The sequence below is a fragment of the Episyrphus balteatus genome, chromosome 4 (assembly GCF_945859705.1).
Source record: "Episyrphus balteatus chromosome 4, idEpiBalt1.1, whole genome shotgun sequence".
Classification (NCBI taxonomy): Eukaryota; Metazoa; Arthropoda; class Insecta; order Diptera; family Syrphidae; genus Episyrphus; species Episyrphus balteatus.
Window position 1 is genome coordinate 33,625,717 of NC_079137.1, and position 27,994 is coordinate 33,653,710.

The 27,994-nt window shown below is 32.0% G+C and overlaps 1 protein-coding gene across 1 annotated transcript in view; it reads right to left on the bottom strand.

The window, feature by feature from the left end:
* The window catches only part of LOC129917668 (protein slit), an 80,257-nt gene that overhangs the window by 17,886 nt on the left and 34,377 nt on the right, over positions 1 to 27,994 (bottom strand). The window contains 12 exon segments of the mRNA XM_055997709.1: positions 1,487 to 1,558; positions 1,709 to 1,927; positions 1,997 to 2,150; positions 5,688 to 5,845; positions 8,664 to 8,879; positions 9,153 to 9,296; positions 9,451 to 9,592; positions 13,707 to 13,942; positions 14,074 to 14,217; positions 14,849 to 14,920; positions 15,203 to 15,274; positions 23,879 to 23,950. Of these exon segments, the coding sequence (XP_055853684.1) occupies positions 1,487 to 1,558; positions 1,709 to 1,927; positions 1,997 to 2,150; positions 5,688 to 5,845; positions 8,664 to 8,879; positions 9,153 to 9,296; positions 9,451 to 9,592; positions 13,707 to 13,942; positions 14,074 to 14,217; positions 14,849 to 14,920; positions 15,203 to 15,274; positions 23,879 to 23,950 (1,701 nt within the window).

The following is a 27,994-nucleotide window of genomic DNA, read 5'->3' on the forward strand; positions in this document are numbered from 1 at the left end:
CTGACAAGCCGTGTTCATTATAATGAGTTCTCTCGGTCTCGCGGCGCTCAGCTGTCAAAAGGTTTTTTATTTGAATGTCAAAAAAGTACACTTATAAATGATCCCAAAAAAATTTATAAATGTCAAGTAAAATGTAAGGAACTCTTGTAATTTCTCTGTCCCTGAATAACATGAATTCATTTCAAAGCACCAGGTGTCAAGGATATAATACAAATAAAAGACTAAAACCATGTTATAGCACATCAAGTGTTCAATGGCATACAAAACCAGACTCTCAAATTAACAAACAAAAAAAAGAAAAATGCAAAAAAAGCCGCATTAACTCTGAGTGGAGTTAAGACTAAGGGCATCATTTTACAGTCAAATGTTGAATATAAAAGAAGAAATCTTTTTAAAGCCAACAAAGTGTAATAATCTCCTGATGAAAATCCATTACCACAATCATACCCATGCACTTGTTGCAAATCAACATCATGCAGTGTGTCAGCGTGAAGTGAGAAAACGAACAGGATTTCTCATGTTTAATTTTTTTTAACTATTAAGTCCGCGTGGTTTCACTCATAAGTATACTCCCAGAGTTGAATTGTGCGAGAATATTATTCTCACTGTATAAAAGTTAAAAAAAATATGGTGTCCTTGTGACGCGTGTATATTCCAAACATTCTCCCAAACGCACAACGCGCGAACACACTTGTGATAATTTCTCATTTTATTTTTTTCACTGATGATTGCTATATAATATGCATGCATGGAATGCGCGAACGCACTAAGATGTTCGCATTAATCACAAACGGAACGATGGAACAGCCTCCAGAAGGAGTATAATAAATTAGCCCATACATCATCTTGCTGTGGCGCGTTTCGCTTCCAGCCATCGACGTGCTAAAATTAATCCCTAGTGCATGCACAAACTATAGAGGTACGGTACGGATATATGGCGAATAGCTGATGTATATCATCATCATCGCTAGAGCATACTCGCGCGTACTCCTCTCTTGAATAAAACTCAATTTTCCGCAATTAGAGTACACGAGTAGGTATACTCTATATGAGTGCCTACAAGCTACGATGAGAGTCGGATGGCTGCAGAAGCAAATGCAGACGCAGAGAGAGTTGTTGCGGATTCTCCAATGTTATGGTATACTGGGCGTGAAGAAGAGGAAGTTCAGTAAATCGGGTAACTTAATCCGCGTAAAAAAAGGGGGCTTTCTGCATCAGCAAACTGAGTCAACTTATATAAACATCATTTGAGATCAATTAATTTTGATTTCCCGCACAAAAACAGAAGTGATGGAATCAATTATGTGTAAACCTATTGTCAATAAAAAATAAAACACTGTTCTAGATCTATCATTTTATTGATCGATTCATAAATAGATAACTAATGATGGCCTTAATTAAGAAGAATGTCAAATAAGTACGTACTCTACTCGTAGTAAAGTGGGAAATGAAAGGTTTGTTTGTTTGTAAAAAAATATTGACTTACAGTGAATTCAGGGATGTCAAAAAGTCAAATGAGCCCGGCATAACGCAGGAAATCATGTTGTCATAGAGTGACCTAGAAAAAATAAAACAAAGATCATGATTAAATCAAAATGAATTGAACGAACATATAGTACATAAATAAAAAGATAAGATCAAATGTCAAAATAATAACGAGTTAAAGATTGATTAATCATGCTGTCATTTAGGTTTGTTTGTTACTTACAATGTTTTAAGATAGTGTAGTCCGAGGAACATTTTATTATGAACCTCTTTGATTTTATTTTCTCCCAGTTGTAGATCTTGGATTTTAGAGGCTCCTTCAAATGCATTCGGTTCGATTCCGGTGATTTGATTGCGTTTTAAATCGAGTTTAACCAAATTCGGTAAGCGACCAAATAGTCCATCTGATTTAATTCGCCCTAATTCGTTGTCGTTGAGTAAACTGTCAAAAAAAAAAAAAGTGACATTAGGTCAGTGACAATTATAGAAAATGGTGAAAATCAACTCTTACAGTTCGGTTGTATAAAGAGGAATGTCTCGAGGAATTTCCTTTAATCCACGTGCAGAGCAATCCACGGTTGTTCCATCACAATGGCACGTCGAGGGACATTCAGTATCCATTCGGCATTCATTGGTCATTTTCGTGCGAAGCTCATCAGTTGAACCTAAAAGTATAGAAATGTGTAGGTATCCTTGTTATTTGATCGGTGTAGTAAAAAGTTAACCCTTGCATTTGATTCTAAAGCAAAACTTTTGCCCCCATATCCCCGTTTGTTGATAGAAGGTTATAAACCTTTCCCCATACTATATAACAATATCATGAAATCAAGTTTCCACCCTTTCAAACCTCAAACATAACGCCTGATTGGCTTTTGAATTCCGGGCTGTTGAATAAATTCAGTCTCTATGATAGATATAGAGAGCAAAAAGGGTTCATTTAGAAGTGAAATTGTTATCAATTCTTTAGACAGGGGGTGTAATTATTTTATGAAAATGTTGCGCTAGCATAGAGAGATTGTATATGTATAGAAAGAGAGAGAGAGATATATAGGGAAGAAATATCATGCATCCGTAATTTTAGCTTTAACTGTGTTTACCATTAGAGAGGCTTCTATGGAATTGATAACATCTCCCTCTTTGTATCTCAAGGGACAATGATTGCAGTTATTATAGGCAACTTTGTTTTTCCATGGTATTGGTATAGGTTAACTGTAGGTTAGTTTAGTTTGTGATGGGTATAGAATTGCTTCTGGGCAAAAGTGTAACTTCAAAACTCATTGTCTGATGGTATTGTAATTAAAACTACCAATTGATATTTAAATTTTCGGTCTCCCCAAAGTACTTTAGACCTTGATAATTATGTAGATGATTTCCCACTGAATACTTTTGTTGTATGCGTAGAGAATAAGTTTGATTACTTTTTTTATGGACACCCTAAAGACATTTTTCAATTGGTCTTTGGCTTTAAAAATTGTCAAAGTATTTTTGTTTTTGTTTTGTTTCGAAGTTGACGGTGGGTATAAGTTATCAAAATATTTTTGTTAGATAAGGCAGTTTATGGAAATTCAACGTAACAAACTGAATCTCTTAGAACAGTCACGTAATTTGATGAAAATTTACTTTTTTTTTCGTTTGCCCTTAATTCTAGTATAGAATGGTCCAGTTTTCAATAAAATTGACTAAATTGAAAGGAATATTTTGACAACACATCAGAGACGTGAAGATTGACTATACGTTTTTAGTCCCTGAAGCCTATTTCACAAGAAGCTTGAGAAACGCCTAATCAACTTATTTATTCCATTATTTCGTTTTATTTACATTCGTTTTCAATTTGTTCGTTATGCTAATTAGAATGTGTTCCTAACAAATGTCTAATCGGGCCGTTTGGATGATTCGGGCTTCGTGTTTTTTTTTTTTTACCTAAAAAATCACAAGAAATAATTTTTTTTTTATTCAGTGTAAAAATTGTTGGTTTTGCACTGTGGCTCGTTCGCCCAATGTTAGCCCAGGATAGCCCAACTTTTGTTTTTCTTTATTCCACTACTTTTTAAAAAGATACAACAAAAAACTTTGATTTTTTGTTCCTGTAAAAAAATAGTTAGTTTAAAACAGTGGTTTGTTTGCCCAAGGTTAGCCCAGTATAGATCAACTTTTATTTTCGATATCATACGCTTAGTTTAAAAATTATAGAAGCATTACTTTTTATTCACTTCACAAAAAAAAAAAAAAAAAAAAAAATAGTACGCATACACCATAGTGACCTTTTTTTAATTTATTGGTAATTTAGAAAAGGAAGTCTACTGGTGTAGGCAATGCGCCTCAAATGTTATTTTATTTGAATAAGAATTCTAACTTGATTGAATGTAGTCCATATAACATTCCTGTTAAGAAGCTTAAGTTGAATTGTTTCATTGTTGTTTCATATTGTTATAACTTTTTGGTTCTATTTACATTTCTGTAAGTTTTTATATTGTTTTTAACAAGAAAAAAGTTATATTTTTCTCACTAGTTATTATTTAGTATAACTATCTGACACGGTCACGCTTTGATGTGTGTATCTCACAGCGATTCACCACCTTCGCCAATGAACGTTGGATCAAAATTTGAAAGCGATTGGCAAAGAACTTTTTGAGATTTGCTATTAATAGCGAATAAACATTGGATATACCAAACAACTTAAGATTTCTCGAAGTAGAAAAGAGATATTTAAGAGATTTAAACGGATTTAAAAAGACAAAATTAAGTTATTTTGGAAACCGTTACAAATTTATTTAAAACAAATAACCAAACGCTAAGAAATAATCTCGAAAACTGGTAAAAAGTGGCATTTTCGATTATCTAACGGGATTATCTCAAAAACGTGATGTGATAAATTATTCTAACTTCGGATTCGAGCTCAACGCACCTAAAAACCTATAGAAAAATATACCTTGGTTTCTGTAACAAAAAAAAAGTTTAATTTTGTTGAAGGTTTGTTGTTTGTGGTACCGCAGCCGTTTAACGATCTTTCAAAATTTGGATTTGTTTTCAAAATATGCTGAATTTTATTTTCAGTAAAATAAGACAAATAGTTGCTATTTTCAGAAAGACTTAAAAAATATTTGTTCACTGAGTTTTTGATGTCGTTTTCGATCGGGTGAATGTGTTTTAATCGCACGAAAGCGATTCAAGTTGTTTTATTGGTTTTCAGAAAGAGTGAATCCTTGAGTGATTGTCAACCTAGAATCTGTTTTAAAACAATAATATTTAAGTCAAATTGAATATAACAAGTCCCACTGTTTCAGCGAATGATACTCCTCAAACCATAACAATGCATGAAGCATTTAGGGCACCAGTTATTTTCATAGAATACGAGCTCAATTAATGCACTAAACCTGAATGTATTTCCAATAATGTTTAGATAAACCTTCATCAACTTTTGTCCAACGCTGCATTTTTCGCAACGTTTATCTTAGTCAGAAAACCATTTTGAATATCTAACCTATATTTTCGCATGTTACCCGTTGCACAAAATTTTCTTCGAATATTTTTTTTAATGATTTTTGTGAAGTAGATTGCACAAAAGTGAAGTTATCTCTCATTCAGCTCTTACTATATGCTTAAGCTGAATTGCTGAATATTTTCCATTTACAAGTATTTAAATGTAACATTGTGGCAGACAACATATTTGAAATAAATCAAACTCTATAGTTTTCTCAAAACCCATAATCTACTTCACAGAATATATCAAGAATACTTCAAAGTGCATTCAACTATTTTTGTAAGAGGACACAAATATATTGAATCAATAAGAAGAAATTTTGCAATCTCTTATCTAAGCAGTGAGCATACATTGTCAGCATATTTTAAGTCAAAATAATAAAATACAAAATTGCAAACATGAGGTTCCCATTGGGATGGGAGATGGGAGAATAGCTCCTTACCGCCATCTGATATCTGTTAACAAGCACCAAAACAACTACTACTACTCCCTACTCTATTGATAAGATCTCTTGTCTTTTGCCATCAGATTACGAAGGCGATACCCTTTTAAGTTGTCTTTTTCTGCTGTTGCTCCCTTGAAGGTTATTACAATGAAAATGAACACTCTAACACCCCCACTACTGCCATTACTCATGGTATTCTAGACCTTTAGTGTTATCTCGACTCTCCTCGTGAGTCTTAAAAAAAACTACAAAAAATAAATAAAATTAAATACTTACATTTGAATTTCTCATCGCGGAGCGATTCGATTCGTCTGCGTTGCATTCGCTTCGGTGCATCGCACTTAGCTCCGCTCGTCTCGATGGGATTCTTATGCAGGTAATCGGCAAGCCATCTTAAGTTGCAATCACATATGAATGGATTCCTTGCGAGGTGACTATAAGAGATAAAAAAATACAAAAAAAAAATTATAAAAAGGATAAAAGAAAGATTAACAAAGCTCTTTTCATGTAATGTGAAACTGTTGATATGTGTGATGTTGCATAACATAAGGGAAGCAAACCGTCTTCTCTATTGTGTCACAAAATAAAAAGGAAGTATTAAGTAGCTCCCTACTTTTGTACCTACGATGACGACGACAGCGACGAGGACGATGACGACGAATGTGATATAAATATACAAACCCCTCTACTATAATAGAGGTGGTGCTTTCTTCCATAAGGATGCAACAAAAATCCCTCAAATGAGCAGTAAAAATCCACGCATATGTCAAGATCTTATCTTCAAAATGTTAAATGCGCGCCGAATAGGAGCTAACGAGACATCCTATTGAGGATGTCAAGGATTCCCATGAAGACGAAGACTATATACGACTATGTGAGAATAACGACAACGACGACGAAGGAAGACGACGACAACACAATGTTCTGGCTCTGTTGTTACTCTTTAGAGGCGAGAACGATGATGCTATTCAAAGAGCGCATCCAAGCTACTACACAAAACATTAAGCAGCCATGAAGACGATGGCATTCATTTGCCATTGCCATATGATAGCTAGCTTCGTATAATAGTAGTAGTCGTAGGTACTGTTTAGTCGCCTGGTAAGGAGGATATGTGTAGCAATTTTTGAATTGAAACGACACATCACACAGCTAGCAAAGTCTTATATATTCATTCTTATAATTTTCCAGGAGGGATTAATCAAAAAACAAAGCCGGAAACTTAAACAACACACAAACAAACAGAATCAAAGCAGCAACAAGAACTTAAGCTGTTCGAAACAATGCTGTGTGCATATTTGTTGCTAAAATTCATGAAATTAGTTTTTTGGGACAAGATGCTTGGAAGTTATTAAAATTTGAAATTAGAATTTTCGTTCTTAATTTTTTGATGTTTGACAGTCAAAAATCCGGAAAATCTCAGGGATAACGAAGTGCGACGGTTAAATTCGAGGAAATACTATGTATACTTTATATTTCAAGAAAGTTTTTAACACCTTTGCGAACTTATTATGATGATGGGAAACTTAAGCTTCTAAGAGGTCAGTATCATTTACAGTTACAGCGAAAAGGTCTATACAAAGTTTAAACAAAAGTGGTGCCATTAAGTCAAAGCCAGGCACGGAACTGTGATATTTCTTTGCGATGATCCAATGCTTTCGAAGTCTTCTGAAAGTAAATACCAGTGTACCAAATAAAATAACACACAGGGCCTATTTTACGCACTGAGGGCAATCAGCAGTCAAAAATGGGATTAGGGTAAAAATCCTAAAAACCCCAAAAAATGCAGAAAACCCGACACCCAGAAAATCCAAAACCCCGAATGCCAATAATCCGGAAAATCCAAAATCCAGAAAAAACAGAATCTCGAAAGCCCAAAATTCCGAATGGTACGCTAAAATTCTGAAAAATTAGGTATATAAATTCAAAAATTTTTGATTTTATATAATTTTTCGGGATTTTGGTTTCGAAAAAATAATCCTTAGTGTAAATTACAATAATCCTAAATTGAATAGTTTCGTAAGTATCTCTCTGAACATAATTTCAAATTGTTGTTGTGCTTTCAAAAGTGTTGTGTTGTGATTGTGAACAGATAATTTTTAAAAGTTTTTTTTACTTTTTCTGTTTTATTTTCTAGATTTTGGAATTTCAGGATTGTGGGTTTTTGAAACTTGGATTTTCGTAATTCTCTGGATGCAGAATTTTGGGATTGTGTTTTCCATTGCAAATTCGCCATTTTTCACTGGAAACACTTTGATCAACAGTCGATAACAGTCAATTTGAAACATTGTAGATTTTCTTGGTAAAAAGAGATCACCAAGTTTCTGAGAAAAAGCTATTTACGGCAGTTCTGATAATAAAGATGGTCTTGCGTCAAGCTTGTTGTTGCTACAATAAAAGCTACATTTAAGTTTTGAAATAAGAAAAACGAACTTCTCGAATATATTTTGGGACACTGAACAAGCAGGAATCTAACACTAAATTGTTCTATATTATTCATATAAACAGCTATTATTTTCATTTTTATTATCAAAACAATGAGTCCAAATACACTTTCTGCTTACTAGAAGGTTTATGGATGAGTTTAAAATGGAGTAAGTCAAGGTTTCATATTAGCCCGCAAATTATTTTCATTGGCTTGATCCAAAAAATATAGTTTTGATGATGGGAAACACTGATTTCTGAAGAGAGTAGTGAAAATTGGGTGTTCTTAACCCAGAATAAAATTTGGTCAGTTTTGGTCTTATTCGTAATTCGTAGCGTACTAAGAATAGGTACTCCCGTCAGACAAGAAATATTTGCTAAGAAATTTGGTACCTACTATTCAAAAGGTCCTAATTTTGTAGTTAATATTTTGAGTACGACAGGACCCATGATACCAGATTAGTATTATTATTATTACGATGCGACGGAACCTGTGATATCTCTGGGCACCCAAAAATCAAAAAAAGAATTCTGAAATTGTATGTCTCTATCGAAGGCGAAAACCAACAACTTAAACAGCAGAATAAATACATCCTTGATTCCTTCTATCGGACCTCTTCTTTAGTGTCTTTTATCTACTTGATACTTGTCACGAGCGCTTTAGAATTCTTAACTCCTTCCTAAAGTTCTTCCCGCTTGTAAAAATTTGATTCAGAAACTTAAGAATATTAATTTTTTTCACATTACTGTTTAAGTAAAACGATGAACAAAAAGAACTGTCTCTTCCTTGTTCATCGTCATCGTATAAAAATCTTCTAGATATATACTTACAGAGTCTTGATGTTCTTTATTGAATCGAAAGTTCCATTTGCTAGCGACTGAATGTTGTTATCATACAGGGAGAGCAACGTTAAACTGTGTAGATCCTTGAATGCATCCTTTCTTATACACGATATCTCGTTGGCATTAAGCAGAAGTAGCTGCAGCGATGATAGGCCCTTAAATACTCCCGAGGGCAAGTCTTTTATCTTGTTGCCATATAGAACCCTGGTGGTATGGAAGAGAGACAAAAACAAAAAATTGCAAAACAGCGTGTTTAACAACATCAAACCGCAAACAAAATACAATCTATACAGTAAAAATGTATGTGTGTGTGTGTATGTAACTGATGTGAGGTTATGTCATAAACATTTTCTATAACAAAACTGACTTGACTCCTTCAATAGCATTACATACACACAACACACACCGTATACTAGAACTTCAGGTTAACCTTTTAGTGCAACAAAAGAGATGTGTTCTGTTGTGATGTATACTTACAGCGTTGTTAAAGCCTTAAGACCACTCAGGGCATCGTGTGCTATCCGGGAGATGTTATTGTTCGATAGATCGATCCGCCTTAGTCTGCGGAAATTCGCAAATGCCTTCGGAGGAAGTTCGGTGATGTAATTCTGCTCCAATCGACTGCAATGTAATAATAGCTAGGGCTTAAGTTCAGCTCATTTCAACAGTACAACAAAAAAAACAACAACAACAATACAAAATAATCCAAAAGATACGATAGTAGGAGGAAGGAGAAACTATTGTTTCAACTTTTGTGCTAAAGAAGAATACTTACAGTTCAGTGGTGTCATCCGGGAGGGAGTTGGGCACATTCGTGAGGCTTTTCTCTCGGCAATTTACAACGCCATCAGCACACCTACATGGGTGTGGACAACTGCTTGCTGCACCGCACTCCATTGGGGCGTTCTCTGTCAATCCTGCAACGGAATGCAATTGAAGAATAGAATCGCATTAGAGTTCACAGATAGATATAAAATAGATAGTAGTTAACTGCGAGAGGCATCATCATCGTGATGTCTAGTAATGGGTGTAATGTCAAATTGTAAAAAAGTTTAACGTTTAGGTCGGCGAACTGTCGGTCTAAGTCGTGTCGGGTTGTCAGTCATTATGTACAGAGATATAAAAAAAAGAAAATAAACGTGGGGTAAACTACCATCATCGCGGCTATAATTATCTCGTTTTGTAAGTAATTAAAATGCCATGATGGTTTTATTCTCACCCCCTTACAAAAAAAAAAAACGAAAGGCCATTTAAATTGTCGTAAAAATAGTTTTGAGTTGGTCTTTTTTAATGCTTTCCGCGCCCCTATTGTCTCTAAGACAAAAAGTTAAAGAAACGACAGAAAAAGATAATAAAATTTACTTGGGGACACTTGAGAATTTTTGTTTTTTTTTTTTACTACTTTTGCCTTGATTCGATGCACATTTTTATAGTTTTTGTTGAGCGATGATGAGGTTTTTGTTTTCGTTTTGTTGTTTTTTTGTTTCTTTTATTTTACTCTTCTTCAACTTGATGATGACTCGATGATAAGATCTCAGATTTTTTATCTTCTCACCCAAAAAGTCATCATTGTAGTTTTGAATGCAATGGATGGTTTTGATAATTTAAAGACAGACAGAAGTCACTAAATTGAATAGAGAAAGTCATGGAATTTCAGTCATATAGTCTTGGAGACATTGCTGCATTTTAAGGTTATATTTCCTAAATTTATTTTCAAAGAAATTAGCCTCAATTCTCAAATTTTTTTCGATATTCGGGAAATTTTTGAAAACTATCATAAGGTCTGAAGAAATTGAGTCTTAATTTACCTTTCAAAAAAGAAATCTCATTAACATGTTTAACTCGGCTGGAATATGAGGTTTACGGCCAAACCGGGGAGAACCTTAGACCTTTAGGAGGTCCGAAGCCCGAAGATTTGATGAAATTTGAACGTTTTATAGCCTATAACCACTTTACAAGCAATTTACTTCCAACGATACCACATTTGCCAAATTATGATAAGTAGTTTAGATGTTATGAGGGAACATTCATTAACACGTAGGTGCATAGAAGTTCTTTTAGATGGCAAAAGTAGTTCACTTGAACTATCTTATTTAGCACCAGGCAGTCGCAAGTTATGTTCGTGAAATATCGTAACAATAGTTAAAAAAACCTTCACAAGATTGCAAAGATCACCACGACTTGTGAGCTTTTAAGGAAAGGACCTTTACAACTTTATCCCTCAGACTATAACATAAGGTTAAGTATAAATTTGATCGTTCGTCATTCATGTTTTTCCTACCTATAAACATGTGCAACACAGCACAGGAAAATTAGTGGCATCTTTAATATCTGAACTAATCTTTCTATCTGATCTGAGAGAAAAAAAAGGGCATTCGAACCTGATTTCGGATAAATCATTAAATTTTAACCTGCTTTATAGCAATATAACTAATTCTTACCTATATAGACGAAGATATAAGAAATCATTAGATGAGATTAAAACTAAATCTATAGATACTGCAGTGTAGAATTTATAGGTTAAAGTTGGTGAAAGTTTTTTCTCCAGAAAGGGAAACATTATTATGGACTTAGGTTCCCATCATAAACATTGATGGATATAAAAAAAAATAAAACAAAAAAGAAGAAAATAACAAAACAAAATCCTGAGACTATCATTACAACTATTACCTATATAAGTTTTAAGCTGCTTATTATGGTGTGAAATGTGCATTAGGAACGCTTTCGTTTTATCAAAAATTAGACTTTACAACATGAAGATAATTGGAGTTCAAGTACTTTGAAGGCTTTGATTGGTTTTTCCTTGGAAAGGTGAAAGAGAATGTTGAAAATTTGTTACTGATAGAATGGATTTTGATGACAGAGTAACAGAAATAAAACAGGTCAGATAGATAGTATGTTCTTGTTTCTAATTATAAAAATAAACAAGTTGAAAAGCGTAAAGTAAAAGAAAGATGGTTTGCGATATAGCTACCCAAGTATTTGCGAGAATTTTTGGAAGTAAACTTTCAATCATTTATGGTTGGTATAGCAAAGTAGAGATAAGAACTTTTTTTTTTGATGCATAAAAGAATACATTTTTGAGAGTTGAAAGTCGTCATATAAAAACTTCGGTTTTCGATTCGTATATAAAGTCGCAATATCTTCTAAACAATCGCCCGTATTTTTAGTTGTTAAATGAGCGCAACTTTTTTTCGAGAGCCTTGCTATTTAATAGCAAATAGCAGAAAACAACTTTTTCGACTTTTGACAAATTTGTTAAATATTTTCAAAATTGAAGCTTTTAGAAAAAAACCTGTTGATATTTTTGTAAAATATCAAATAATATACAAATTGTGTCAAAACCTACCCAATCAATTTATCCGTTTAAGAGTTCTTTGCAAAAGACTGTTAAGAAATTAAATCCTACGAATTTTCAAAAAAATTTTTTGAACATTTTTTGTTATACAACCAAATTAACTTTATTTGGAAATTGAAACCGTTTTAAAATGTGTTTTCGTAATTTTGAAAAAAAAAAAATTTAAGTTGATACAATTATTTTTTCAGTCTATAAAAAGCTTTAATATTCTTAATTCACTAGAATGTCAAATTACTAAAAATTCTGAATAATAAAATTTTGAAATTAAATAACTGCGATTATCGCGTAAAAATCGTTTTTAACGAATCTAAAGCCTTATATTTGAAATTGCATAAATATTCAATTTTCAACCTAAAAACTATCTATTCCAAAATTCACGAAATTTTGTCAACTCTTTTAGGCGCTTTTGAACTTCGTTTTGTTTCGGTACAAATGGAAAGAACACAGGTGACTTTGGAAATGTTGCCGAAACAAAAATATACTTTTCTGAAGGTTTTCGGTGTGTTGAACTCGAATCCGAAGTCAGAAACAACTAATGAGCTCCCGTTTTTGAGATATTACCGTTAGAAAATGCAAAAACACGTTTTTCTGAGTTCTTCGGACCTTATTCTATTGTATAAGGAAAATTGTCTGAGCATAGTTAGTAACGGTTTCTATAAGAACTATTTTCCATCTTTCGATACCTGTTTAAATCTTTTCAATATCTTTTTCATTGCCCGAGATATCTTAAAATGAAGTAAGTGGGTTTGGCTTTATATAACATAAAAGAGATAATGACGTTATAAAATTTATAAAAATACCAAACAACTGAGGATATCTCGGGCAGTAAAAAAGATATCGGAAAGATTTAAAAAGATTTAAAAAGGTGGAAAATAGTTCTTATAAAAATCGTTACTAAATATGCTCAAACAATTTTCCTTATATAAAAGAAAAAGGTCCGAAGTACTGCAATTTCTAACGGTAATATTTCAAAAACGGGAGCTGATTCATTTTTTTTGGCTTCGGATTCGAGTTCAGCACACCGAAAACCTTCAGAAAAGTATATTTTTGTTTCGGCAACAAAAAAAAGTTAAATTTTGTTAACCAGTGTAATCGATTTCAAACGAACTCGCAATCAATTTGAAACTAATTTGTAATCGATTTGAAACTAATTTGAACACACTCAGAAACATATCGTCGGTCTCATGAGAAAACCTCGTAACTCCCGCAGGAGAGACGAAAGAATAAACAAACAACAGAGTAGTTTGGAAGAAGCGCGCTGTGCAAAATTTGAATTTAAATCTATTTAGAGTTTTCGGAATGACCTCCAATTTTTTTTGAAAAAAAGTGGAGTTACGAGGTTTTCTTATGAGACCGACGATATTTATTATTTAAGATTTTTATTTTCTTATTTTTAATTTTTATAATTTTTTAGTAAACAAGTATAAAAATATAATTTTAAAATTAAATTTGTTTGTTTAAATTTTAGTTTGTATATAATTGTTCCAATTTTCAACATAATTTATCCCACTGTTAAAACAAAAATAAATACAAAAACATTCAAAGTTAAACAAAATCCCCCAAGTTATAAACAATTCAAATGCTGTTAGTCCTCACGGTCAGACATATATTTCACAATATCGATTGATTTCCAATTCCAAAATGACTATTTGTACAGATCACCGATCACTTACCTGAGCATTTAAAGTCCTGATCGTGCAGATCTGCCACGTTTTGGCCCTTCAACTGACTCGGCGAATGGCATTTTGTGTACGGTGCCAGCCGCGGAGCACTGCGTAAGAATCTCGACAGCCAAGATAAATGGCAATCGCACGAAAACGGATTGTCAGATAGCCTTAGGGCTCGTAATCTTCCCAGTCCGGTGAAGACATTGTGCGGCAGCATCGTCAAATTGTTGTTGTTTAAAGTTCTATATAAAAAAAAACATCGAAAGAAGAAAAAAAAAAGTATTAAAAAAAAATCACAGTGTGTGTGGGGCAAATTTTAATATGCATTATGGATGAGGCATAGCAAATACAAAAAAAAAAAATAGAAGCTTACAATATCTCCAAGTCGACAAGACCCTTGAACGCCTGCTCGTCCATGCACATAATTTGATTGTTGTCCATTTGGAGGCTTCGCATCGATTGAGCACCTTTGAAGGCTTTCCTTGGAATTGTCGTAATGCCATTGTGTGAGATGTCCCTGAATAATGATGATGACGAAAATGATGATGATGATGAAAATAAAAAAAATTATTACTTAGAAAACTCTAAAGTACGCAACAGTAAATAAAATCAATGAATTCAATTCATAAATGAAGAAAAAAAAATTTGTATCTCTAAATACTATTTGTCAAAGTTGAAGCAATACGCTTTTTTTTTTTTTTACTTGGGTATAATATTTATTATTCCTTTCCGCCTCCTTTTTCTTCGTCTTCTTCATCTTTTTATTTTCCCTAAGGACATAATTTTGATTCAAACATATTTCACAATTGACTGACCCAAAATTGGTTCGACCCTTTTGCTGTTTCAAATCTATCTCTAGGTAAAATATAGCATCATCGGAAGACCGTCATCGAGAGAGAGCAAAATTGTTTCATGACCCCAACTGCTATCTAAATATTTACTCAATATTTCCATTAATCAAAATTTAGTCCTGGGTTGCGGTTGAAAAAGGGGCGATTTGCAAAAATTACTTCTAAATAAAGTTTAAAAGATAAACACAAAACAATTTTTTTTCTTTCTTTTGTGTTCTCTTTGACTATATTAAAAAAAAATATATATGTAGCTGTGTAAAATCTAAGAAGAAATGGAAAAAAAGCAAAACTACTTACAATCGCAAAAGACTCGCTGAACTTGTCACAAAGTTTTCAGGAATTGCCTTAAGCCGATTGTTGTTTAGGCGTCTGAGGCGTGCATCAAAAATATTACAGAAAAATAAAAGAAATAAGAAGAACAAAAATAAAAATTACAAAAAAAAATAACAAAATAAATAAAAAGAGATGGAAGATAAAATAGCAAAAATAAATTCAATCAAAATAATTTTTTTGTATTTATCAATAAATTTGCAGAAAAATATTTTCATAGTAGTAATTGATTAATCGTGCAAAAAATCGTTTTAGCATTTATATTATTAATTATGTTGCATGCTTTTAGGCTACTTGAATTAATTTTACTCCACTACTTACAGCCTCTCGAGTGAGATTAAATCCTGGAAGGCATCCTTCTCTATCGTGTGGATTTGATTGTCAGTTAGTTGTCTATTAAGATGAGAGATAGAAAAAGAAAAACAAGTATTATATAACCGCCTTGTGATATGCAACAAAAAATGAAAATAAACAAAAAACAAAAAAAAGTAAACAAATAGCTGAGAGGCTGACATAATTTCCACCTGTCAACCTAAGTTAGAGGGAAATTCCCTGCCAGAGGCCACAACCATGGTGGTAGTGGTGTGTTGGCTCCTAAGCTTGGACAGTGATGATGATGAGTCTAAGCACACACCTCCTTTACTGGCACATACAATATTCAAATGAATTTGGAGCACTCTATACTGCAGAAAGGCATAGAGTATAAAAGAGAGACGTTGTGCATATATGCATGCACAAAAGCTGACAGACATGAGACTTGCAGGTGAAGCAAATGATAATAGACGATGGCACCGCGATGACATATGGGAGGAGCACACACAAACAGTAGCAACAGAGTAGTAACAGCAGCAGTAGCACCTCTATTCTATCACCGTTGCCCGTTTGCCACTGATGCCTGTCAAACTATGTTTTGTGTGTGTGTTTGACATCGTGCTAAAGTCAGACGTGACTGTAATTCCAATAAATTGTGTTTTCTATCTGTAATTACATTATTCTCTACTCCCAATGTGCTAGGGATGAGTAAGTAAATCACATAAAGTGCCTGCTTGGTGTCTGCCTGCCTGCCTGCGGGACACCTGCTTGATTGCAGCATATAAATAATTATTATGTATAGTATATTTTTAGGAGGAGGAATGGGAAAAACAAGAATGTGTGGGGGGAGAAGGCAATTATCTCTGAAATGTTAAATACATTTCATGAGCACACACACACACAAGGAACCACTTTACGGGGCGATTATCTTTGAAAACCGCCACATTAAAAGCAACGATATTAAGAAACAAATTCAAAAGTGAGTATAGTGAACCAATGGAAATGAACAGTAGGGTTTAAAATTAATGATAAGTTTTTTCAAAACTTTTTTAGATAAAAAGTTTGAACATTTGAGCAGGCTGATTTACCTGAGATTTGAGGCAAGTTTTCAATCAATTGCAGGCTGATTTACAATCGATTTGAAACTAATTTGCAATCAGTTGCAGGCTGATTTAGCAGAGATTTCAAACTTATTCAAAAACAGTTGCAGGTTGATTTACCAGCGACTTAAAACTAGTTTTCAACCAGTTGCAGACTGATTTGATAGCAATTTGAAATCAGTTGCATTCTGAATTGAATTGAAATCAATTTGCAATCAGTTACAGGGTGATTTACTAATAAAATTCGAAATGAGTTGCAGGTTGACTTAACAACGATTTAAATCTAATTTACAATCAGTTTTTGACTGATTTACTATCAATTTGAAAATAATTTGCAATCAGTTGCAGGCTGATTTATCAGCAATTTAAGACGAAAACAGTTGCAGGTTGATTTACCAGCGATTTGGAACTAGTTTTAGACCAGTTGCAGACTGACTTCCAGAGCCAGAGATTTGAAACCAGTTTTCAACCAGTTGCAGGCTGATTTACTAGCGATTTGGAACTATTTTGCAATCAGTTGTAGACTGATTTACTACCAATTTGAAACTAATTTGCAATCAGTTGCAGTCTGATCTATCAACGATTTCAAACTTATTCGAAAACAGTTGCGAGTTGATTTACCAGTGATTTGAAACTTGTTTTCAACCAGTTGCAGACTGATTTACCAGAGATTTGAAACAAGTTTTCAACCAGTTGCAGGCTGATTTACCAGCGATTTAAAACTAGTTTGCAATCAGTCGTAGGCTGATTTTGTATCAGTGATTTGAAACTAATTTGCAATTGATTTTAAATTAATTTGTGATCGAACTTAAACTGATTTGCAATTAATTTTCAAAAACTCTAGATTGATTCTGATGTTTTAGAAATTTGAAAAAAAAACTGCAATTATTTTTTCTTTAATAAACAGTAAGTTCAAAATGTCTTGGCTGAACACGTAGTTTATTGGAAACAAAATTCAAAAATAATATTCATTTTGTAGAATTAATCAAGTGTATTTTGATTTTTATGCCACAGTGTTTTTTTTTTTTTATTGCCATCGACCCAGCGAAAAGATACATCTCGCCCTCGCTCGCCCAACTCCAACTGTATTGTATATCTTTTTACATATATATGAACTTAATTAAGATTTGAAAATTTCCAAATGTTTATGAACACGAAACTCATTTAAGCCGAAAATGTAATAAAGATAACAACCGAGGAGCATTCATCAAGATGAGGAGCAACAGCGGCAGCAACAACTCCAATGTTTGATGTTTTTGGCTTTTTTGGTCGAAGATGAGAGCAGTAACAGAACCAGCAGTGGCAGAGTAACAGAAGGAGAGAGGTGGTGCAGTGTAAAGAGTATTTCTCACTTGTGATATTGTTGAAGTTGAAGCTTGATGCACATGTGTGTAATGCTCTCTGATGCTAGCTAGGTACCATAAGTCCGTCCTTGGTTTGGGTTTTCGGTTCTACCAAATGCATGCGGCATTATGTTATATTGCCAGTGATAAACTTATCAAGCAAAAAACAGTGATGTGTGGCTGGTTGTTGTTGTTACTGCTGCTTGTGTTTTCCATTTTTTTTAAGGGATACCTACTCTCTGGTATATAGTATGCGTTTACCATCAGGAGCATGCTTTAGCTATTAAGCGAGCTGTTGCTATTATGGCTAAAGCTGACGCTGATGGCATAGAAGAGCAAGGAACACACAGATAAATTGGTGTTGTTAAACATTTGTAATTACTTACTGAGGTTGTTTCTGTTGGTATAATGTATAAAGTGAAGTGGTAGGGATATAGTTTTTCGTAAGCGTAGCCAATGAAAAGTTTTTTTTTTTCATTTTATTTATTGCAAAATGATTACATTTAACGGGGAAGAAGAAAAAATATACAATATTTTTTAAGTTGAGTGCTTAAGTGAGTTTAGTTATACATCATGAAGTTGTCAAAATTAATAATTTTGGATATTATGTTTCATAATATTTCAAAATTACTTGTTGATGATGAGGGCAATAAAATGAAAATGCTTCATGAATATTGAAAAGTTTCTAGCAAATTAGGGACATGACGAGATGATTGCACATGGACGTTGAAAGTTTCAAAGAGGTTCTACAAATACTATGAATGTAAGAAAAAAATAATAAAAATATGTCAAGGCTTTTTTAGCTATATGTTATAGATATTGGGTCACTGTGGTGTATACGTAACTTTCTTTTTACTACTACTTTTTAGTTTATATTCGACATGAAATGAGTATAAGAAGTATACTCAATTACAATGAAGGTTAGTACAAAACTTTTTTAGTTCATATATCTCATTAATATAATAGGAATTCTGTGTATTAAATTTTGTTTCTTAAATTTTGATTTGAATCGCGTGCAGTGAACTAGATTTTTAAATTATTGTATGGAATTAATATTTTTGAAGTTGAAAAATGTTATAATAAAAGCTTTGGTCCGTGTTTCTATAAAAATTGTGATAACTGGTAAAGATGAAAAAAATTGATTTTTTTTTTTTGAAAAATCAAATTTTCGAAAACGGGCAATTAAACTTTTTAAAATTTTATTTTTCAAAAAATGATTTATAAAAAAGTAGTTAAAAAAATGGCTATTTTAAAATTTTTTTCTAAAAATGCGTATAAATAAAATAAATTTGATTGTATGTTGTTTTTTCTCTTTGTGTATAAAAAATATTTATCAAACTAAGTATTTGTCTAAATGATTCTTACAAATCAGACTTTTTAGTTTTTCTTTTGACTGTTATGTTTATCTTTTAAAAAATTGAACCGCTTAAAAAATATAGTTCTTCTGATTTCACTGGTCGGCAACGAAAATAGAGCTTGAACCAAACCATACTTTTCTAAATGATTTTTGTGTGCTGATTCCGAATCCAAAGTTAAAATTTCACTGGCACGTCACATTTTAGAAATATTTTAATATTAACAGGTCAAAAACGCGTTTTTTGGTATTTTTGACAAAAGCCTTAAATATTTATTTTTTTTTTTCAAAATAATATTTTTCTAAAAGTTATTTGATATATGTAGAAATGTATGATATTTGAAAATCTTGGTGGTTAAGGTAACTTTTTGTTTTTTGAAGCAGATTTGAAATCAATTCCAGTTTTCGACTACTGATTTGGATGAAAAAAAAAGTAAAATATTACCTAAAAATATATATTTTAAATCAAATGTCAAAAAATATTACATTTAAAAATAAACGAAAATAGTGATGAACAGAGTTCAAAAATTAGACGTGATGGAATAAATCTGTAAGCAATTTTGAATTCTGCACATTCAAGTTAATCAAAATCACCTTACAGAGTTCTTGCTCCAGACTTTTTTTGTTTTTGCCGTGGAGTGTTTTTAAGGACAAAATGTATTAAAATTCTCAAAAAAAAAAAAAAAAATTGAAAATATAAAAAAAATAATATAATTTGGTTCGGATTTTTTTTTTTAATTTTTCAATTGATAAAATTAACAAAAGCTTTATTTTTCTTTATATTTTTAATAAAGCTCATAAATTGAATTCAAATGTCAAAGCAATATTAAATGTATTTGAAAAGTTTGCCGCAATATAGACATCAGTATTTCTTATTCCTGTTAACTGCGTGAAATCGACTGAATTAGTTAATTTTCAACTGAAGCATTTAGAGCTGAGAAATTTTCGATACCTATACCTACGTTGGCTGGCGACTTGTTTTACTGGTCACAAACAGTTTTATTAACCACGCACGGCTTAACAGAGAAATGAGTCCTTTAAATATATACAGCAAAATATAAACAAAAAAAAAGGACGTGATGGAAATTCGATGCAATCCCCGCTGTGAATTTAAATCTTCAAAACAATTTCTTTCTTAAAGCAGCGTTTGCCACTGCTTTCGAAATTGCAGATTTTCTTATGTTTAAAAGTTATTGAACATTTAGTTCAATTCTTATCGATTGAATAATAAAGAAAAAGACAATTATTTGTTCGATTGCGTTTAGATTTTTGACTGAAAACAAATAAAATATCAAAACAAATTTCACTTTCATTAAATGACAATGTCAATTGTAGAATCAGATAAAAATATTTTTGTTTAAAAGATATCCTCTTCTGTTGTATTTAAACCCGTAATACTTAAAAACACACTTATGTATAATTTATCAAGTTTTTTTTTTTAATTACAAAAACAAAATTAAAACCCTCACAATGCTATTTTTTCAATGAAAAGAGAAGCTTAACTTTATTTCAAAGAAATTATTTTTATACTTTACGCATTTAAAAAAAAAAACGTTTATTTTTTTGTCCAGCAAAATTAAATACTCAGACATAAATTTTTCATTCAATTTAATTATATTATAGTCTATTGAATAGACCCTTTTGGATGGAACAAATTCGTTCAAGAGTTTTTATTGCTGATTATGATTCCTTGGCATACAAGAATACTCCAGCCAAAAGTGCTACTAAATCCATTGATGCATTTCTGAGAAAACGGCAACACTGGTCGGTTTTCAGTTTTTTTGATTTAACTCGAAAACCAAGCCTGACTTTGAAATTGTTCAAAGACACTTTTCATAGCAAATTAAATTTTCTGTCAAGTTAAGATGGTTAAAAAATTTTAAAAATTATTTTTGACTAAAATTCTAACCTAAAATCAAAGAAAAAAAAGTTAAAAAATTGACAATTTTATTTTTTTTTACTAAATCAAGGGGCATTTTGTGTATGTAGCCGAGACGTCCAAACTTTGTACTAATGAAATAAAGTAGAGGTAAAATCCTTTGATAATATGCAATTTTTAATTTTTTTTGTCAAGAAACAACTTAAATGTACCTATTCAAAAACTAGCACTTTTTCTAAATTTTTGACTTTTTTAGTGAAAAGCAAGTTTTTAAAACTCGATAAAATCCTATTAATTGGTAACTTTTAGACTTTTAAAGTAAACATACTTCGAGGGATTGATTTAATATAAACTAAATATGACAAACAAAAAAATTTATTTGCATCCTTATGGCCTTTTGTGCAATTTTGTGTATGTGCATTTTTATAAATTCGGGTCGAATGGATGGACGGAGAGCCATTAGCTTTGGTCTATTGCATAGAAGAACATTTAATACCAACTCTTTTACTGTTTTCAATGGCCTGAAAAACAATTCTTGTAAAATCCGCGACCAACGAAAAGTTTCTCTTGAAAAACGAAAAAAATACTGTAATGAGTTTGAAACAAAATAGCTCAGGCAAATTAGTAAATCAAATTGCACTTTTCGCGGGACAAATTTTTTTCATGGAACGTGTTTAGGTGAATGTCCTGAATGAATTTTTTGGGATGATAAGATATCGGGAACAGCCGCCATCTTGGAAAAGAGGTCGGTGCCGTTTTTATTTTATAACTCCATTTTTACTCATTTAAACCAAAAATGTCCGAGGATAAACTTATTATCAATTAAATTATCTAAAAAATGATATACAAATGAATTCCGTGAGTTAGTTAAATTCAATTTTATAGTCGGTCAAAGTCCGGGTTCTTCTCGCTCGGTTAAGACAATATGACATTTTTTCAAATATCTGAAGAACTTTTGATTTGTTTGGGATTTTCTTCAAGAATGAATTATAGCACTTTTAATTATCTATGAAATGAACCCTTTATTGTTTTTGTAACCATCACATTGTAGAAGCAACCAAACGTCGAGGTCATGATATACGATTTTTTAACTGAACTTATTTGGGATTTCAATAGTTCAAATAAACAATCAAAAATTAAACACAATAGTCTCGAAAAGGTAACGGCTTACACACCTCATATCTTGAGTTATACTTATCGTAATGCTGAGATTGAGGTGTTCATGTTTTGGAAAAATGACAGGGCATCAGTTCTTATATTTAGAATCTTAAATAGTGTCACTTTAGCTTATTCACGTTAATTGGAAAATTCACTTCATTTAAAACCTCGAAAACCATATAAAGGTTAACATTAAAGATTTCAAACTTTGAATTCAATATTTAGACGAATATAGTTAAAAAACTGTTTACTTATATTTTGGTTATACCTCCACTTCAAAAATTTGCTCGGTCTAATAGAAGAAAACTTGTTATTTTCTCACTTTTGACTAGTAGAATGTGAACTTCGACGTTAGATGGCTTATACATTATGTTGGTTACAGTTTAGATAAAGGGCTCATTTTATAGATAATCAAAAGTGCTATAATTCATTCTTGAAGAAAATCCCAAACAAATCAAAAGTTCTTCAGATATTTGAAAAAATATCATATTGTCTTAACCTTGCGAGAAGAATTTGGACTTTGACCGACTATAAAATTGAATTTAACTAACTCACGGAATTCATTTGTATATCATTTTTTAGATAATTTAATTGTGAATAAGTCTATCCTCGGACATTTTTGGTTTAAATGAGTAAAAATGGAGTTATAAAATAAAAACGGCACCAACCTCTTTTCCAAGATGGCGGCTGTTCCCGATATCTTATCATCCCAAAAAATTCACTTTTACGATAAGGACATTCACCTAAACACGTTCCATGAAAAAAATTTGTCCCGCGAAAAGTGCAATTTGATTTACTAATTTGCCTGAGCTATTTTGTTTCAAACTCATTACAGTATTTTTTTCGTTTTTCAAGAGAAACTTTTCGTTGGTCGCGGATTTTACAAGAATTGTTTTTCAGGCCATTGAAAACAGTAAATGAGTTGGTATTAAATGTTCTTCTATGCAATAGACCAAAGCTAATGGCTCTCCGTCCATCCATTCGACCCGTATTTATAAAAATGCACATACACAAAATTGCACAAAAGGCCATAAGGATGCAAATAAATTTTTTTGTTTGTCATATTTAGTTTATATTAAATCAATCCCTCGAAGTATGTTTACTTTAAAAGTCTAAAAGTTACCAATTAATAGGATTTTATCGAGTTTTAAAAACTTGCTTTTCACTAAAAAAGTCAAAAATTTAGAAAAAGTGCTAGTTTTTGAATAGGTACATTTAAGTTGTTTCTTGACAAAAAAAATTAAAAATTACGTATTATCAAAGGATTTTACCTCTACTTTATTTCATTAGTACAAAGTTTGGACGTCCCGGCTACAGACACATAATGCCCCTTGATTTAGTAAAAAAAAATAAAATTGTCAATTTTTTAACTTTTTTTTCTTTGATTTTAGGTTAGAATTTTAGTCAAAAATAATTTTTAAAATTTTTTAACCATCTTAACTTGACAGAAAATTTAATTTGCTATGAAAAGTGTCTTTGAACAATTTCAAAGTCAGGCTTGGTTTTCGAGTTAAATCAAAAAAACTGAAAACCGACCAGTGTTGCCGTTTTCTCAGAAATGCACCAATGGATTTAGTAGCACTTTTGGCTGGAGTATTCTTGTATGCCAAGGAACCATAATCGCCAATAAAAAGTCTTGAACGAATTTGTTCTATTTTTGCTCTGGAGCTCGGGTCTATTAAATAGACTATTATTTGTGAAAGAAGAAATAAAAAAAAAAAATCAAATTTAAAAGCCACTTCAGCCATCATCAGGCTATACTATACAACATTCAAATATAGAATATAATTCCATTCAAGTCAAATTAAATTTTTATTCAAAAATCCCCACCAAAATAGAGTAGATACTTACAATATTCGCAGTTTGGTCAAGTGCTGGAAATCTGACTCAAATATCACTGTGATATTATTTCCTTGGAGGTCTCTGCAAATGAAAAGAAAAAGAAAAAAAAATTATGAGAAATAAAATAAAATATTTCATCTGCCTAATCATCGCTTTAAGTATCTCTTTAGAGATTTATTATATCAAAAACAAATACACACATACAATATAATAATTTATAGAGTGTTTTGGGGGTGGTAGAGAGGGGGTAGTTGGAAACGAAAAAATGGTGGTGGGGATATCGTTATTCATTACTTCCGCTGGCACTTAATGGCAGACGACTATACGATGACGACAACAACACAGTCTATATATTCGACATCCTGAATCGCCCAACGGGATGGAGCGTATAACGACGACGTAAAGATTTCCCACAGATTTTTCAACAAATCTTTCTACTAAAAGACGACATCCCTTTTTTTTTTTTCTTCTATCCGGGGGTATCCTGGGTGTACGATTTTTCTATCTCAGATTTTTGTTATTTTCAATTCGTTACTTTTTTTTTTATTATTTTTCTTCCTTTCACAAATTGAAAAGAAAAGCGAGTCAGGAAGTAAAGGAAGAACAAAATCTTTCGGTCTGATGTTATTCGGCATTCGTCCTGCAACTGTCGCAATTTATTTGCTAGCAATAAAATGTTTGAAGGCACACACATCCTTGTGACAATACTTAAAGTTTGTCAGCAAAAAAAAAATATATATAAGAAGAAAATTGTCGAACATCACCAATTTAACCTTCCTTCAAGGTTTGGCGCTTCACATCGATTTTTTTTTGTTTTGTCATTTTTTTGTTGTTCTTTCTTCAACATTATTTTGGAATTCTGGTCACATGAGTGAAAAGAACAATGTTTTAATGGAGAATCCAGTAAACAAAAAAAACAACAACACAAAAAACAACAAGTTACTCATTTTATCGGACGAAAGGTACCTACCTATCTTACCCACATTCATACCTACCTTTACGTGCCTGCATTTTTTCTTGTTAAGTTATTTATCTTGTTTTTTTTTGTTTTCATATTTCATATCTTTGAGATGTATCTCAGCTCTTATGATATATAATTACTAATGTTTGTGCGTGTACCTGCCTACAATTCCAGTTCTTCAAAAAGAAAACAGACAGACGGTCGGACGGACGGAAAAATGAACATCATCAGTGCGAGTAAAGGAACAAAAAAAAAAAAACCTACCTACAGTATGGACAAAAAATGGAAAGATAATATCCCCTCGTGTTCAGTTTTGTCTAAATCTTGTAAAACCATTTACCTTTGGGGTGTTTAGCAGCAAAAAAAAATGCCAACAACAAAAAAAAAGTATATTTTCTATAGTATCTATAACGAACCATCATCAGATGATATACACGGAGGTCATAAGTCATATCCAGGTAGTAGGCAAGTAAATTAGCCTGCGGGTGTTGTTTAGGTATTATGGCCGGGACGGGACATGGACGGCATTTTATGTCGACTGCCATTTTTAGAACTTTAACAAAAAAAAAAAAAACAAGAAAAAACAACACAGTGAAAAAAATAAATCTAAGAATCTTCCTTGAATTTAATGTTTTGATAAATGAGGAGCTACAGATATGGTTAAAGCGGTGTGTGTGTGTCTCGGCATATCGTCATCCTTAAATTCTTGGGGAAATCACATTTTTCTTTTGAGATATCTACGCCTTATCGGCGTGACAGTGGGGTTGAATGTCCTTTAAGATGAAAACTTTAGAAATCAAAAATGGGTCAAATGTTTATACGGGTAAGAATCCCGACGAAAAAAGAAAGAAAATTGTATGTCCTTAAACCCCTATTTGTCCTTACACCCGGTTTTTTAAGATTCGGGGTTTAATTAGAAGTTTTTACGAATACCTGCTTTTTTAAATTTTATTGGTTTGAGGAGTGAAAATTTCGGGTTTTTAGGTATTTGATGTTCCCAGAATTTAATGTTTTTGTTTAATTTCAATTTCAGCTACAGGATTTCTGGGTTTTTGGGATTTTGAAGTTTGATATTTTAGATTTCGTGACTAGAAAATTTTAAAACATTTTGTTATACAAGATTTTGGGTTTCGGAAGTGAACATTTTTTGGAATATTGGGTTTTTGAGGTTTTTGACTTTTGGAATTTCGGATTTGAAGATTTTTTTCGGATTGTTTACTTTTTGAATTTTTTAGATTTTGGATTCGGAGATCTTATAGTATCTTTGGAGTTTTGGGTTGGATTTTCTGGACTTCGGACTTTAAACTTCTTGGGTTTTGCGAGTCTATCGGTTTTCTGGTTTAATGGGTTATAGTTGTCCGATATAGATTTTAATTCTGGACTTTCTTTATTTTTAGCAGTTCAATTCAGTTTCTCTAAAATTAAACAGTTAATGGATTTTCGAGCTTGCGAGTTTTAGAAATTTTCCATTCGGGGATTTTAGAGTTTCGTAAATTTGTTGTTGAATTTTCTGGTTTTTGGATTTTTAGGTTCACATAACATTGACACATTGGTTTCAAATTAAAATTTTTGTGGACATGGTTTTTGAACACTAAGATTTTCTGAAATTTCTAGAAACTTTACAAATAACTTTGCAAGTTTTGATATTATTTTTACGCTCAAATGTTCGATTTGCCTGACTTTCAGCAATTTTTTTTTGCATTTTTGGAATTTCGGGTTTTTGAAATTTTGACTTTTTCGGGATAGAAATTTCCGATGATCTGGATCTGGATTGAAATTTTTCTGAATTTCAGTCTTTCTTAATTTTGAGTCTCTGGATTTCGGGCATAGCAAATTTGAGCTACAGCGATAGGTTTAATTAACAATGTTTAAAATTTTAAATAAACTGCTGCAAAGATGTCAATTTTGTGCCACTGTATACTCTGGCGGCGCCGGTGAAAGAAAAGTATCGCAAATTTTTTCTCTATGGGGGGACGCATTAAAAAGCCATCATACGCAGGCGAGATGAATTGTTTACCCCGCCCTTATGCTCCAAACCAGGATATTTTTTTTTGTCATTTTTTGTGTCATTTGTTTTGTATGTCAGACATCGCATCATCATTTACTCTAATTGCAACATTTAAATAAACAAACAATCATCCACCAAAACAGGTGTCGGATGGGGAAACACTGTTTTTTTTCTTCCTTCTGTCTTTCTTTTTCATCAAACGATTGCATTCCTGATGATGATGCATTATAACAAAAAATAAGAAAGGAGAGAATTTCCCAGAAGAACCGTGTCAATGCACATACAAACAAACAACAAAAAAGAACAGGATGTGAGAAACTATAAAACGCTCAACACGGAAGATCTCACACCAAGATATGCAACTAAATACATACATACGACCCCTCTATACGATATATGCATTTTTTAAACGTTTTTCAACATCACATACAGACATTCGTATGAAGTTCTAGAACGCTTATTTTCCTATTTTGTTGTTCTTTTATATGAGAAGAAAAAAGTATATTTTATGATATTTGACAGTTGTTGGTTTTGGTATTGAGAGGGAGGCGAAAAAATTCTTTGAAACATTCCCAAGGTTTTTCTTTTTCAGTTGAATTATTTTTTTTTTAGGTTTTTGGAGTTTGATGGAATGCAGACAGTCTTATATGAGCTGTTGCATATTTTAATACAAATCAAGAAGATTGGTGTGAAATTATTGTGTGTTATTAATGAGGGTTTTTTTGTTTCTGTTCGTCAACATTATTAAATTTATATATCTCTCGTTTTATTATGGATCTGATGGATTTCCATCATAAATTTATTATTTTTTTTTTGTGTCTCTCAACGAAATTTGAAACTTTTATAATTTTAGGAATGCTCTAATATTGATATTGTTATGTGTGAACAAATTTTTTTTGTTTGATTTTTTTTTAGAATGGAAGTATTGAATTTTTTATGGGCCAGTATTATGAGTTTAAATATTTATACATATATTAGAAATAATCCAGGTAGAAATGCTTTGATAAATTAAATTTATTTAAATACAAAATTAGATGAAATATATCATTTAACAAAAAGGTTAAAATGCGGGTGAAAATTCATTCAAACATACAAATTGAAATAATAAAAATGTTTCAGATATAATATTGCAAATGATTTTATTCATTTGTATTTA